This window comes from Scyliorhinus torazame, chromosome 7 (assembly GCF_047496885.1).
Source record: "Scyliorhinus torazame isolate Kashiwa2021f chromosome 7, sScyTor2.1, whole genome shotgun sequence".
Lineage (NCBI taxonomy): Eukaryota > Metazoa > Chordata > Chondrichthyes > Carcharhiniformes > Scyliorhinidae > Scyliorhinus > Scyliorhinus torazame.
Genome location: NC_092713.1, coordinates 308,977,759 through 308,994,046, shown reverse-complemented (window position 1 = coordinate 308,994,046; position 16,288 = coordinate 308,977,759). Strand labels below are relative to the sequence as shown.

The 16,288-nt window shown below is 50.2% G+C and overlaps 1 protein-coding gene across 1 annotated transcript in view; it reads left to right on the top strand.

Moving 5' to 3' along the window:
* Positions 1–16,288, top strand: part of gemin5 (gem (nuclear organelle) associated protein 5) — an 87,910-nt gene that overhangs the window by 66,050 nt on the left and 5,572 nt on the right. The window contains exons 23-27 of the mRNA XM_072512741.1: positions 473–683; positions 2,037–2,300; positions 5,628–5,790; positions 10,082–10,640; positions 13,518–13,605. Coding sequence (XP_072368842.1) covers positions 473–683; positions 2,037–2,300; positions 5,628–5,790; positions 10,082–10,640; positions 13,518–13,605 — 1,285 coding nt within the window. The remainder of the gene's footprint in view (positions 1–472; positions 684–2,036; positions 2,301–5,627; positions 5,791–10,081; positions 10,641–13,517; positions 13,606–16,288) is intronic.

Here is a 16,288-nt window from a genome sequence, read left to right as displayed (position 1 = left end):
GCCGGGTGGCCGGGGGTGCGGGGGGTGGGCCGAGGTGAATATTATAGATGTAATAAAGGGGAATTAAAGAGGGAGAAGGGAATAGAAGGGCATGGCGGTGGGGTTCGAGATGTGGAGTGGGAGGATGTTCATGTGGAGTATGAAGACTGACCCAGTGGATCAGACCACTTGGAGTGGAGGTCCTCAGACAGAGAGGCTGTGAGGACTATTTATTTATGCAGAGGTGAAACGGTGACCCAGTGGCCTGTTTCTGTGTTAGAACCTCAGTGAAAATGGGTAGGTGGTGGGGGGAGAGAATCTGTGTGTGTGTGGGGGGGGGGGAGAATACAGCTTTACTGGGGACCTAGCTGATGGGCCACCCCTGCAGGAACTGATTCCTAAATGTGTTGGGGAAAGAGGGAAATCCGGGGTCTCGTGCTTTGAGCTAATGTAAATAGCCATTGGCCAATTCCTGCACCTCCCCATTTTCCAGCTATCTAACGTCCAAATCACCCTACGACGCGGCCAAGATCTTGGCGAAGAAGGGCGACGCGGCTTCACTGAAGACTGCTGCGGAAGTGGCCTCCATCGCCGGGGAGAAGGAACTGTCTTCCTTGTTCTCCTCCAGATGTGCCTTGGACCTGCTGTCTCTGCGCAACTGGCTGGGGGCACAGGAGGTCTTGCGCCCACAGGAGAGTTTGTTGGTGAGTACGAGGGCAAGGGTTGATCTTCAGGGTCTTTGCTGTTTGTCTCTCGGATCCCCAGGAAGCTGGGGACTCGCCGTAACCGCGTTTAAGCAGCTGAGTATTGTGCTGATGGAGGAACACCATGAGAATTTGCAGTAGAGTATGGTGTCAGAGCAGGAGTAAGATCATTCACACCCTCGAGCTCCCTCCCCTATTTGATAAAGATCATGGTGGTCCTGCCTCCCCTTGATAATCATAGAAACACTACGGTACACAATGTGGCCATTCGGCGCATCGAGTGTACACCAACCCTCTGAAAGAGACTCCTTCCTGGGCCCACTCCCCCGCCCTATCTCTGTAACCCCACCTAACCCAAGAGGCAATTTATCACGGCCAATCCACCTAAACTGCACATCTTTGGACTGCGGGAGGAAACCGGAGCACCCGGAGGAAATCCACGCAGACACGGGGAGAGCGTGCAGACTCCACGCAGACAGTCACCCAAGGCCGGAATCGAACCCTGGCTGTGTGAGGCAGCAGTGCTAACCACTGCGCCTCCTTTAACTCCCTTGAGAATTTATCTAACTCCGTCTTAAAAATATTCAGTAACCCCCGCCTCCACCTCTCCCCGGGAAGAGAGTTCCACAGGCTCGCGACCCTCCAAGGAAACAATTTTCCTCATCTCCGTCTCTCCGTTCTAGTCCATCCCACAAGGGCACGCATCCTCTCCACCTCCTCCCCCTGTCAAGTCCCCTCAGGATCTCGTCCACCTCAATAAGACCACCTCCCAATCTGCTAAACTCCAATGGCGACAGGCTCAGCCATTCGAACCTTTCCTCATAAGACAAAGCCTTTCACAACCGTCGGACGTGCCCGAGTGCTTCTCAGCTGATGGAAGTGTGGCCACGGCTGTAATGTAGGAAACGGGGCAGCTGATGTGTGCACAGCAAGATCCCACAAAGAGCGATATGACATTGGTGATGTTGAATGAGGAATGGCTGTTGGTCAGAGTACAGGGGACATGGCTGCTATGATCTTCGCAATAGTGGCCTTTGGATTTTTTTATGTCTGCAACTCCCAACATGGGACAAACAGCACCTCCGACACAGTAGCACTCTGTGCTGCAGGGGGAGCGTCAGACCAGATCGCTGTGCTCCAGTCCGGGAGCGGGACACGAACCCACAACCGTCTGACTCAGAGCAGCATGCTACCGACTGAGCCAGTCACGTGTGTGTGTGTGCGTGTCCGTGACCACCGGCTGGGTGTATCTGCTTGGTTCTCACCGAGTGACCCCCCCCTTTGTCCCACCCACAATGTCCGCCAGGTTCTGAATGCATGTTCCAGCTGTAACCGTGTTCTCACTCTGTCTAGGGGCAACGCTTGGTGCTGTGTACGTACGAGTTACTGTACAGGTACCTTGCCAATCGGGATCTGATACTGTGGAAGAGCATGAACACACCATGTTACCACAACTGGACCTTGCTGAATGACCAACCGCTCATCAACTCGGTGACTGCGGTGTGGCAAAGTGAGTTTGGCATCACGGGGGACAATGCGGACAGACTGAAGATCGCCCACCAACAGCTGAGGATGACGGACCACCCAGAGGCATCTCCCAACACCCCTACCAGACTGGTAACTACTCGCTTTTTCCCTCTCTCTTTCTCTCTCTCTTTCTCTCTCTCTTTCTCTCTCTCTTTCTCTCTTTCATCCTCTCTTTTTTTCTTTCTCTCCCTCCCTCCCTCTCCCTCTCTTCCTCTCCCTTTCTCTTTCTCTCTCTCTCTCTCTTTCATCCTCTCTTTCTTTCTCTCCCTCCCTCCCTCCCTCCCTCTCTCTCTCTCTCTCTCTCTCTCTCTCTCTTTCTTTCTCTCTCTCCCTCTCTCTTCCTCCCTCCCTCTCCCTCCCTCTCTTTCTTTCTCTCTCTCTCTCTTTCTTCGCTTTCTTTCTCTCTCTCTCTCTTTCTATCTCTCTTTCCCTTTCTCTCTCTCTCTCTCTCTTTCATCCTCTTTCTTTCTTTCATTCTCTCTCTACCTCTCCCTCTCTTCCTCCCTCTCCCTCTCTTCCTCCCTCTCCCTCTCCCTCCTTCCCTCTCCCTCCTTCCCTCTCCCTCCTTCCCTCTCCCTCCTTCCCTCTCCCACCTTCCCTCTCCCCCCTTCCCTCTCCCTCCTTCCCTCTCCCTCCTTCCCTCTCCCTCCTTCCCTCTCCCTCCTTCCCTCTCCCTCCTTGTCTCTCCCTCCTTGTCTCTCCCTCCTTGTCTCTCCCTCCTTGTCTCTCCCTCCTTGTCTCTCCCTCCTTGTCTCTCCCTCCTTGTCTCTCCCTCCTTGTCTCTCCCTCCTTGTCTCTCCCTCCTTCCCTCTCCCTCTCTGTCTCTCCCTCTCCCTCTCTGTCTCTCCCTCTCCCTCTCTGTCTCTCCCTCTCCCTCTCTGTCTGTCCCTCTCCCTCTTTCATCCTCTCTCTCTCTTTCTCTCTTGTTCTCGCCATTTCTTTCTCTCTCTCCCTCTCCCTCCTTCCCTCTCCCTCCCTCTCCCTCCTTCCCTCTCCCTCCCTCTCCCTCCTTCCCTCTCCCTCCCTCTCTGTCTGTCCCTCTCCCTCTCCCTCTTTCATCCTCTCTCTCTTTCTCTCTTGTTCTCGCTCTTTCGTTCTCCTTGCCCGCTGTCTCTCGCGCTCTTATTCATTCGCTCAGATGAGTGTGGCTGTGTTTTGTTTTGCCCCCTCCCACCACCATCTCCAGGGCCCTGAGGACGATTCTGGGCCGTAGTGACTCACTCTCTCAGCACATAGACTTATCATAGAATTTACGGTGCAGAAGGAGGCCATTCGGCCCATCGAGTCTGCACCGGCTCTTTTTTTGAAAGAGCACCCTACCCAAGGTCCACACCTCCACCCTGTCCCCATAACCCAGTAACCCCACCCAACACTAAGGGCAATTTTGGACACTAAGGGCAATTTATCATGGCCAATCCACCTAACCTGCACATCTTTGGACTGTGGGAGGAAACCGGAGCACCCGGGGGAAACCCACGCACACACGGGGAGGATGTGCAGACTCCGCACAGACAGTGACCCAAGCCGGAATCGAACCAGGGACCCTGGAGCTGTGAAGCAATTGTGCTAACCACAATGCTACCGTGCTGCCACATGCTGCGATCTTGCTCATGGTTTTAACCTGGGGTCCTCAGGCAGGGTGGCAGGGGTACAGCGAGTTGTTGTGATCTGGAAGGGCGGTGGAAGAGCTTCAACAACCACTTTTTGAGAAGGAATTGGTTAAAGATTAGAAGTTGGGAGAGAATGTCGCGAGCTAAGGCAAGGGACAAGTTTGAATAATGACACGACTCTTGAGAAGAGTTGGCATAGGCGTGAGGGGCCAAAAGGCTTTCTGTGCTGAACGAATCGAGGATGTGGTTAACTATTAACCTTCGTAAATACTCCCAAACAATCACTGTGGAAGTTTCAGAAAGTGGCTCCTCCCACAGGGCAATTGGCGAGTGTTCTTTTTCATTCATCGGAAATGGGTGTTGCTGGCTCAGCTGGAACATATCGCCCTTCCCTAACTGCCCCTTTGGAAGGTGAGCTGCGTCCTTGAACCTCCATGTGGTGTAGGTACACCCACAATGCTGATAGGGAGGAAATTCCAGGATTTTGACCCAGCGACAGTGAAGGAACCACACTTACCCCCACCTATCCCTGGACACTCTGGGGCAATTTATCATGGCCAATCCACCCCAACCTGCACATCTTTGGACTGCGGGAGGAAACCGGAGCACCCGGAGGAAACCCACGTAGACACGGGGAGAGGTTGCAAACCCCACACAGACGGTGACCCAAGGCCGGGAATCGAACCCAGGTCCCCGGCGCTGTGAGGCAGCCGTGCCAACCACTGTGACGTCCTCCCACCCTTTGGAACAGTCCACAGATGTGCAGGTTAGGTGGATTGGCCAAGCTAAATTTCCCCTTCGTGACAAGGGGATAGGTTAGGTTAGGGGGATAGGACGGAGTGGACAAGGGGAGTGGACATGCGCTTTTGAAGGATCGGTGCTGACCTGATGGGCCGAATGGCCTCCTTTTGCAGTGTCGGGATTCTATGAGATTTCCAAGTCGAGAGTGAAGATTGACATTCAGTGGACTCCTTCTGTGCTGTACGATTCTGTGATTCTCGTGGTTTTTGTGGCTCCGTGCTGTACTTTCCAAACCAATAGTGAAGGAACAGCAAGATCCAACACAGCAATATGGCCGGATCATCTGCTGATGTTGGCCCAGGGAGTAAACTCCTCCGCTCTACTTCAAGCTGGAGCCATGAGAGAGCAGACTGGAGCCCTGCATTGACTGTAAGAGACGTTGCGCTCTTATTTAGTCCGTGTTTACATAGATTACATAGAACATACAGTGCAGAAGGAGGCCATTCGGCCCATCGAGTCTGCACCGACCCACATTAATCCCTCACTTCCACCTTATCCCCGCAACCCAATCACCCCTCCCAACCCTTATGGACACTACGGGTAATTTAGCATGGCCAATCCACCTAACCTGCACGTCTTTGGACTGTGGGAGGAAACCGGAGCACCCGGAGGAAACCCACGCACACACTGGGAGGATGTGCAGACTCCGCACAGACAGTGACCCAAGCCGGAATCGAACCTGGGACCCTGGCGCTGTGAAGCCACAGTGCTAATCACTTGTGCTACCGTGCTGCCCTAAAGACCGTTGAAGACCGTTTCCCTTTAGAGGAGCCATTGGGAGAGGGTGGAACATAACGTTGAAATATTAGGAACAGATTCATTTGGGGGGAATGCTGATGGAGGAGTCCCACAGTTCTGAAGCTGTGGAACGGGATGACGTTGAGTTGAAGATGGTGGTGGGAGTTTCCTTCGCCCTGAGTAGAAGCTGGTGAAACATTCCGTCTAGATATCCAGGGATAGATTTTAATATTCCGTCATAAGTAACGTGAATCCTCCTCTCTCCCAGCTGATGCTACACTTGTCCCATGAAGTGAGTCTTTCTATAACCTGTATGCTGCTGTCAGACTGGGCCCAGATGGTCACTGTTCAACTCAAAGCTGTGCTTCGCTGTGTCAACGCTGGAGACTTCATTTTGATGCAGCAAATCAGCAAGATTGTTCTACCTGAAGGTAAGTAAAGCTCCCTCTACACTGCCCCCATCAAACACTCTCAGGACAGGTACAGCATGGGGTTAGATACAGGGTAAAGCTCCCTCTGCACTTTCCCCATCAAACACTCCCAGGACAGGTACAGCACGGGGTTAGATACAGAGTAAAGCTCCCTCTGCACTTTCCCCATCAAACACTGCCAGGACAGGTACAGCACGGGGTTAGATACAGAGGAAAGCTTCCTCTACACTATCCCCATCAAACACTCCCAGGACAGGTACAGCACGGGGGTTCAAGCTCCCAATATAGAACATCGGCCCATCAAGTCTGCACCGACCCACTTAAGCCCTCACTTTCCCCCCTATCCCCGTAACCCAATAACCCCTCCCAACCTTTTTGGTCACTAAGGGCAATTTATCACGGCCAATCCACCTACCTGCACATCTTTGGACTGTGGTAGGAAACCGGAGCTCCCAGAGAAAACCCACAGGGAGAACGTGCAGACTCCGCACAGACCGTGACCCAGCGGGGAATCGAACCTGGGACCCTGGCGCTGTGAAGCCACAGTGCTAACCACTGTGCTACCGTGCTGCCCTGTTTATTCTTTCCTGACTCTCTTAACTACTTCCTAAGTGACACTTTGGCTGAAACTGCCTCTCCAGATTGGTCTCTTTAGCCAGTGCCATATGTAGCTACCCAGCCCCAGTGAATTTGCTTTGCCACAGATCCATCATCGTACACAGCGTGAAGTATAGATACCGGGACCTCTCTCACTGCTTAATAAATCGAGTCATTGGCGTAGGTATAAATAAATGTGCTGTTAGGTAAATTGGACATTCTGAATTCTCCCTCTGTGTACCTGAACAGGCGCCGGACTGTGGCGCCTAGGGGCTTCTCACAGTGACTTCATTGCAGTGTGAATGTAAGCCTACTTGTGACAATAGAGATTATTACAAAGAACAAAGAAAAGTACAGCACAGGAACAGGCCCTTCGGCCCTCCAAGCCTGTGCCGACCATGCTGCCCGACTAAACTACAATCTTCTACACTTCCTGGGTCCGTATCCCTCTATTCCCATCCTATTCACGTATTTGTCAAGATGCCCTTAAATGTCACTATCATCCCTGCTTCCATCACCTCCGGCAGCGAGTTCCAGGCACCCACTACCCTCTGTGTAAAAAAAACTTGCCTCGTACATCTACTCTAAACCTTGCCCCTCGCACCTTAAACCTATGCCCCCTAGTAATTGACCTCCTACCCTGGGGAAAAGCCTCTGACTATCCACTCTGTCTATGCCCCTCATAATTTTGTAGACCACTATCAGGTCGCCCCTCAACCTCCTTCGTTCCAGTGAGAACAAACCGAGTTTATTCAACCGCTCCTCAGAGCTAATGCCCTCCATACCAGGCAACATTCTGGTAAATCTCTTCTGCACCCTCTCTAAAGCCTCCACATCCTTCTGGTAGTGTGGCGACCAGAATTGAACACTATACTCCCAAGTGTGGTTCGATTCCCCGCTGGGTCACTGTGCGGGCTGGTATAGCACAGGGCTAAATCGCTGGCTTTGAAAGCAGACTAAGGCAGGCCAGCAGCACGGTTCAATTCCCGTACCAGCCTCCCCGAACAGGCGCCGGAATGTGGCGACTAGGGACTTTTCACAGTAACTTCATTTGAAGCCCACTTGTGACAATAAGTGATTTTCATTCATTTTCATTCACTAAGGTTCTATACAGCTGCAACATGACTTGCCAATTTTTATACTCCGTGCCCCAGTCAATGAAGGCAAGCATGCCATATGCCTTCTTGACTACCTTCTCCACCTGTGTTGCCCCTTTCAGTGGCCTGTGGACCTTTACACCTATATCTCTCTGACTGTCAGTCCTCTTGAGGGTTCCACCATTCACTGTATATTCCCTACCTGCATTAGACCTTCCAAAATGCATTACCTCACATTTGTCCGGATTAAACTCCATCTGCCATCTCTCCGTCCAAGTCTCCAAACAATCTAAATCCTGCTGTATCCTCTGACAGTCCTCATCGCTATCTGCAATTCCACTAACCTTTGTGTCGTCTGCAAACTTACTAATCAGACCAGTTACATTTTCCTCCAAATCATTTATATATACTACAAACAGCAAAGATCCCAGCACTGATCCCTGCGGAACACCACTGGTCGCAGCCCTCCAATTAGAAAAGCATCCTTCCATTGCTACTCTCTGCCTTCTATGACCTAGCCAGTTCTGTATCCATCTTGCCAGCTCACCTCTGATCCCGTGTGACTTCACCTTTTGTACCAGTCTGCCATGAGGGTCCTTGTCAAAGGCCTTACTAAAGTCCATATAGACAACATCAACTGCCCTACCTGCATCAATCATCTTTGTGACCTCTTCGAAAAACTCTATCAAGTTAGTGAGACACGACCTCCCCTTCACAAAACCGTGCTGCCTCTCGCTAATAGGTCCATTTGCTTCCAAATGGGAGTAGATCCTGTCTCGAAGAATTCTCTCCAGGTAATTTCCCTACCACTGAAGTAAGGCTCACCGGCCTGTAGTTCCCTGGATTATCCTTGCTACCCTTCTTAAACAAAGGAACAACATTGGCTAATCTCCAGTCCTCTGGGACATCGCCTGAAGACATTGAGGATCCAAAGATTTCTGTCAAGGCCTAAGCAATTTCCTTTCTAGCCTCCTTCAGTATTCTGGGGTAGATCCCATCAGGCCCTGGGGACTTATCTACCTTAATATTTTTCAAGACGCCCAACACCTCGTCTTTTTGGATCTCAATGTGACCCAGGCTATCTACACCCCCTTCTCCAGACTCAACATCTACCAATTCCTTCTCTTTGGTGAATACTGATGCAAAGTATTCATTTAGTACCTCGCCCATTTCCTCTGGCTCCACACATAGATTCCCTTGCCTATCCTTCAGTGGGCCATCCCTTTCCCTGGCTACCCTCGTGCTTTTTATGTACGTGTAAAAAGCCTTAGGATTTTCCTTAACCCTATTTGCCCTATTTTCGTGACTTTCTAGCCCTCCTGACTCCTTGCTTAAGTTCCTTCCTACTTTCCTTATATTCCACACAGGCTTCGTCTGTTCCCAGCCTTCCAGCCCTGACAAATGCCTCCTTTTTCTTTTTGACGAGGCCTACAATATCTCTCGCTATCCAAGGTTCCCGAAATTTGCCGTATTTATCCTTCCTCACAGGAACATGCCGGTCCTGAATTCCTTTCAACTGACTTTTGAAAGCCTCCCACCTGTCAGATGTTGATTTACCCTCAAACATCCTCCCCCAATCTAGGTTCTTCAGTTCCTGCCTAATATTGTTATAATTAGCCTTCCCCCAATTTAGCACATTCACCCTAGGTCCACTCTTATCCTTGTCCACCAGCACTTTAAAACTCACTGAATTGTGGTCACTGTTCCCGAAATGCTCCCCTACTGAAACCTCTACCACCTGGCCGGGCTCATTCCCCAATACCAGGTCCAGTACCGCCCCTTCCCGAGTTGGACTATCTACATTTTGTTTTAAGGAGCCCTCCTGGATGCTCCTTACAAACTCTGCCCCGTCCAGGCCCCTAGCACTAAGTGAGTCCCAGTCGATATTGGGGAAGTTGAAGTCTCCCATCACCACAACCCTGTTGCTTTTACTCCTTTCCAATATCTGCCTACCTATCTGCTCCTCTATCTCCCGCTGGCTGTTGGGATGCCTGTAGTAAACCCCCAACATTGTGACTGCACCCTTCTTATTCCTGATCTCTACCCATACAGCCTCGCTCGCTCCCCTCTGAGGTGTCCTCCCATAGTACAGGTGTGATATCCTCCCTAACCAGTAGCGCAACTCCGCCACCCCTTTTACATCCACCTCAACTATTACTATTATTACTATTACTAAATATAGACTGATCTCGCCGGGGTCTTTATCTGGAAAAGGGAAAGCTCAAAGCTAACCTGATCGAGGTCTTAAAAATTATCAAGGGCTGTGATGGGTTTGAACGAGAGAAGACGTTTACATTTGCGGAAGAGAACAATCTCTGGAGCCATAAATCTGAAATGATCAGTGAGAAATCCATTCGAAAATTCAGGAGAAATATCTTTTCCCAGGGAGTTGTGAGAATGTGAGATTCAGGGTGTGCTTTAAACAAATAGCGGAGAAAGCATCTGGATAAACACATATTTAGAATGGGATTGGAGGAGGCTCAGATACTGACAACATCAGCCTGGCTCAGTTTTGGTGTTTGTGCTGTAAATACTTTAAATTTCTTTCTATTCTGACGTAACAATGTTCTCTCACTATGCCGGTCTCTCTTTGCTAGGAGCAGATTTCATCTCTGACCTGGAGGTCAAGCTGACCGGCACTGACTCCCTCGGCCTAGCAGCCCTCCGAAGCCTGCAGGCTTTCCTGTGTTACGGACAGGTGTACGAGCTGTGGTGGAAACTGGCCAAAGATCGTTCCGGAGTGTCGCCGCTGACGGTTGGACAGCAGTCTGGCACGGAGGAGCAGCCCAAGGCGGAGCGGGCAGGCGGAGAAGAGGAGGGCCCCCAGGCGGACGGAGGGCGGGCGAGCCCAGGCCTACCAGCCGAGGCCTTAGGCCTCGCCGACGCCACGCATGAGCCCCTGACCGCGCCCGGCCAGCTCCTGGCCAGGTGCGCCTGCTTCCTCTCCCACGACCATGCCAGGCTCCAGGCCTTGCAGAGACGGACGGCCGATGTCCAGCGGGTAGTGGCGGAGCTCGTCAGCCAGCATCAGCTGCGACCGTCTGAGGCAGAGGGGGTTCAAGAAAGTGAGCCAGAACCAGACCAGGGCGCCGGGCCTGAACCGGAGCCAGTGGAAATCTCTCCTCCGAACCATCGCAGTTCTGAGCTTCCTCTAAGGTACGACATGCTAACTAGGAGCAGGAGGAGGCCATTCAGCCCCTCGAGCCTGCTCTGCTATACAACAAGATATGGCTGATCTGTTTGCGACCTCAACCCCACATTCCTGCCAACCCCCGCTAACCTCCTCCTCCTCCCCCCGCCTGTTAACCAAGGCTGTATCCAGCTCTGCCTTAGAAATATTCAAAGAGGTTGCTGGCCCCGCCTTGTGACACCAGCTGAGACAAGAGGGTTGTCCATATGAGAAGAAATTGTGTGGAATGTTCAACCAATGATTATATTTGAGGGATCTCTGGATAGGGTGGGGAGAAGGTGTGCCGTGATCTGATTGTCCAGCGTAGCAGCCCTGAGTGGGGGGGGGGGGGGGGCGGGTGGAATAACCGACTCATGCTCCTCTTTCTCATTGGCCCTGGACAGCGTGCGGTAACTGAGTGAGAGAGAGCCGAGAGGCGCCATGGGTTGAGTCCCCAGCTGGTTGCGGAGTTAGCTGTTTCCCGGTGATCTGGGGTGTGATAAGCAGGTTGCGGGATTAACCTCGGTATTCCTGATGTGTGCAGTTTCCCTGCCAGGTTTGCCATGCCTCCTTGGGAACCTCGGCAACCCTTGACCCAAACAAGGGTCAAGTTGAAGAGAGGCCCCTTGGGAGGTATTCCCCGTCAATATCTTCCCCTTTACCCAGTGAAGTCACAGAGCAGAACCTCCAACAATATCTTCCATTTGGCCACTGCAGTTGAGGGATTGAAGTCCGTGATTCACAAGAGAAATGCGTAGAGTGTCGTAGGGTTGGAGGAGGTGGCAGAGATGGGGAGGATGAGGCCAAAGATTTGATTTGATTTATTGTCACGTGTACCGAGGTACAGTGAAAAGAATTGTTCTGCGTACAGTCCAGACAGATCGTTCCATATATGGAAACAAAATAGGACAAACCTAAATACACAATGTAAATACATAGACACAAACATCGGGTGAAACATACGGAGTGCAGTACTACTCCGTAGAGAAGGTGTGTGGAGAGATCAGTTCAGTTCATAAGAGGGTCGTTTAGGAGTCTGGTAACAGTGGGGAAGAAGCTGTATTTGAACCTGTTAGTGAGTGTTCTCAGACTTTTGTATCTCCTGCCCAATGGAAGAAGTTGGAAGAGTGAGTAAGCCAGGTGGGAGGGGTCTTTGACTATGCTGCCTGCTTTCCCAAGGCGGGAGGTGTAGACAGAGTCAATGGATGGGAGGCGGGCTTGTGTGATGGACTGGGCGGTGTTCACGACTCTCTGAGGTTTCTTACGGTCTTGGACCGAGCAGTTGCCATACCAGGCTGTGATGCAGCCCGATAGGATGCTTTCTATGGTGCATCTGTAAAAATTGGTAAGAGTCAATGTTGCTATGGGCCAGGGTTTAGAGAACCCCAAAGTATATCATGGAGTTCATCTGACCCACAACGTTTAATAGATTGTGGTATGGGGAGCCCACGGCCCACTCTACAGGTGCCGTACAGCAGAAATTGAAAAGTATTTTTTAAAACAAAACAATGTTTATTCTATGAACTCAAGTTAACCTTTTTAAAACATACAGTGAACATTTTCACAACCATTAATTCAAATACAACCCCCAAAGAATACAACACTAAGTAATACTTTCAGCTTTCCTTTTAACATCCATAAGACTTAAAACACCTTTTACCAGAAGCAGATCAGGTTAAAGTCACTACTGTTATTAGTTTTAAATCACCAGGATCGATTTACAGTCTTTAGATTAGAGAGAGCGATTCATACACCTTCTGGCTGTGACTGCAGCTATCCAGCTCTGAAAACGAAACTAAAACACACCCTGAGCAAACAGCCTAAAACGAAAGTAAAAAGCTGACAGGCACCCAGCTCTACCCACTCTCTGACATCACTGCAGTAATAAACACCCATTTCTGAAAGCTACTCTCAAACATGGACATGCCGAATTTCCTTAGTTTCCTGAGGACTTCAATACAAATATGAGAATTTTAGATTTAGGTTTTCCCAATCTGGGATCCGTTGTCGGTGAGGGAGCACAGGATCTGGCACACAGGACAGTTTAAAAAAAAAAAATCTCCTTGAAGGAATGCTCTGGGTTTGCGTTTTAATGGTCAAGGAAATGACCAAAGGAAAGGCCCATCGGGCCTTACACAGTCTGGTCCTCAGGCAGTGCCTTCCAAACCCTGGCCATCTGGAAGGGCAAGGGCAGCAGATACCTGGGAAGCCCACCACCTGGAGGTTCCCCTCCAAGCCACTCACCACCCTGACTTGGAAATATATCGCCGTTCCTTCACTGTCGCTGGGACAAAATCCTGGAACTCTCACTAACAGCACAATGGGTGTACCTACACCTCACGGACTATAGCGGTTCAAGAAGGCCGCTCACCACCACCTTCTGAAGGACAATTAGGGATGGGCAACAAATGCTGGCCTAACCAGCGAAGCTCCCATCCCTTGAATATAGTTTTAAAAATATCTTTCGCAATTGACTTCCGACAATCCCACACCTTCCTGCAGCCCACTGATCTCCTGGAAGTAACAAACCATTTAAGGTTTTGGGGAAAAAAACAGGAAGATTTCTCTCCGGCTGCATTGTGGCCTGGGGCCGTGTGCCTTACAAGGGCTGAGAATGGCCTTTGGCCTCCTGGGTCTGCTTTGGGTCCAGGGGTTGGTTTGAGGCCTGTGGCCAAGGCTGTGATCAGCACAGTTTGACCGTGATGCCGGGCGGGCGGTCAAGGTGCCAGAGAGGCAGCTGACACTCTGTGGGACTGAAGTAAAACGTGAGTCAGCACCATCGGAATGGTGGGGGGAAAACCTGAAGGAAGAAAAAGAGAAACTATTCTAAAAATAACTTTGCTTTCTTCCTGTTGTCTCCACAGTAAGGAAGAGACCAACTCCATGACAACGCTGATGCAACAGTTACGTGACATTACCCAGCAGCAGTCCGAGCTGCCAGAGGGCGTGAAGGTACAAACATTTCACCTCGGTGATTCCATCTCAGTGGCTGGTGTGATTCAGCGCGCTCTCTCCCTCGCGCGCGCTCTCTCCCTCGCGCGCGCGCTCTCCCTCATAGGCCCCCGGCTCTCGACATTACAGCGCAGTACAGGCCCTTCGGCCCTCGATGTTGCGCCGACCTGTGAAACCACTCTAAATCCCATCTACACTATTCTCTTATTGTCCATATGTCTATCCAATGACCATTTGAATGCCCTTAATGTTGGCGAGTCCACTACTGTTGCAAGCAGGGCATTCCACACCCTTACTACTCTCTGAGCAAAGAACCTACCTCTGACATCTGTCCTATATCTATCTCCCGTCAATTTAAAGCTATGTCCCCTAGTGCTAGACCGCACCATCCGAGGAAAAAGGCTCTCCCTGTCCACCCTATCTAATCCACTGATCATCTTGTATGCCTCAATTAAGTCACCTCTTAACCTTCTCTCTAACGAAAACAGCCTCAAGTCCCTCAGCCTTTCCTCATAAGATCTTCCCTCCATACCAGGCAACATTCTGGTAAATCTCCTCTGCACCCTTTCCAATGCTTCCACATCCTTCCTATAATGCGGCGACCAGAATTGCACGCAATACTCCAAATGCGGCCGCACCAGAGTTTTGTACAGCTGCAACATGACCTCATGGCTCCGAAACTCAACCCCTCTACCAATAAAAGCTAACATACCTTCTTTACAACCCTCTCAACCTGGGTGACAACTTTCAGGGATCTATGTACATGGACACCGAGATCTCTCTGCTCATCCACACTGCCAAGAATCTTACCATTAGCCCAGTACCCTGTCTTCCTGTTATTCCTTCCAAAATGAATCACCTCACACTTTTCTGCAATAAACTCCATTTGCCACCTCTCAGCCCAGCGCTGCAGCTTACCTATGTCCCTCTGTAACTTGTAACATCCTTCCGCACTGTCCACAACTCCACCGACTTTAGTGTCATCTGCAAATTTACTCACCCATCCTTCTACGCCCTCCTCCAGGTCATTTATAAAAATGACAAACCGCAGTGGCCCCAAAACAGATTCTTGTGGTACACCACTAGTAACTGGACTCCAGTCTGAACATTTCCCATCAACCACCACCCTTTGTCTTCTTCCAGCTAGCCAATTTCTGATCCATACTGCTAAATCACCCTCAATCCCCAGCCTCTGTATTTTCTGCAGTAACCTACCGTTGGGAACCTTATCAAGCACTTTACTGAAATCCATATACACCACATCAACTGCTTTACCCTCATCCACCTGTTTGGTCACCTTCTCAAAGAACTCAATAAGGTTTGTGAAGCATGACCTACCCTTCACAAAACCGTGTTGACTATCTCTAATCAAATTATTCCTTTCTCGATGATTATACATCCTATCTCTTATAAACCTTTCCAAGATTTTGCCCACAACAGAAGTAAGGCTCACTGGTCTATAGTTACTGGGGGTTTCTCTACTCCCCTTCTTGAACAAGGGGACAACATTTGCTATCCTCCAGTCTTCTGGCACTATTCCTGTAGACAAAGATGACTTAAAGATCAAAGCCAAAGGCTCAGCAATCTCCTCCCTAGCTTCCCAGAGAATCCTAGGATAAATCCCATCCGGCCCAGGGGACTTATCTATTTTCACACTTTTCAGAATTGCTAACACCTCCTCCTTATGAACCTCAAGCCCTTCTAGTCCAGTAGACTGAATCTCAGTATTCGCCTCGACAACATTGTCTTTTTCCTGTGTGAATACTGACGAAAAATATTCATTTAGCACCTCTCCTATATCCTCGGACTCCACGCACAACTTCCCGCTACTGTCCTTGACTGGCCCTACTCTTACCCTAGTCATTCTTTTATTCCTGACATATCTATAGAAAGCTTTAGGGTTATCCATGATCCTACCTGCCAAAGACTTCTCATGTCCCCTCCTGGCTCTTCTTAGCTCTCTCTTTAGGTCCTTCCTAGCTAACTTGTAACTCTCGCACTCCCTAACTGAACCTTCATGTCTCATCTTTACATAAGCCTCCTTCTTCCTCTTGACAAGTGTTTCGACTGCTTTAGTAAACCACGGTTCCCTTGCTCGACCACTTCCTCCCTGCCTGACAGGTACATACTTATCAAGGACACACACTAGCTGTTCCTTGAACAAACTCCACATTTCCATTGTGCCCATCCCCTGCAGTTTTCCTCTCCATCCGATGCATCCTAAGTCTTGCCTCATCGCATCATAATTGCCTTTCCCCCAGATATAACTCTTGCCCTGCAGTATATACCTATCCCTTTCCATCACTAAAGTAAACGTAATCGAATTGTGGTCACTATCACCAAAGTGCTCACCTACCTCCAAATCTAACACCTGTCCTGGTTCATTACCCAGTACCAAATCCAATATGGCCTCGCCTCTCGTTGGTCTATCTATATACTGTGTCAGGAAACCCTCCTGCACACATTGGACAAAAACGAACCCATCTAAAGTACTCGAACTATAGCGTTTCCAGTCAATATTTGGAAAGTTAAAGTCCCCCATAACAACTACCCTGTTGCTTTCACTCCTATCCAGAATCATCTTTGCAATCCTTTCCTCTACATCTCTGGAACTTTTCGGAGGCCTATAGGAAACCCCTAACAGGGTGACCTCTCCTTTCCTGTTTCTAACCTCAGCCCATAC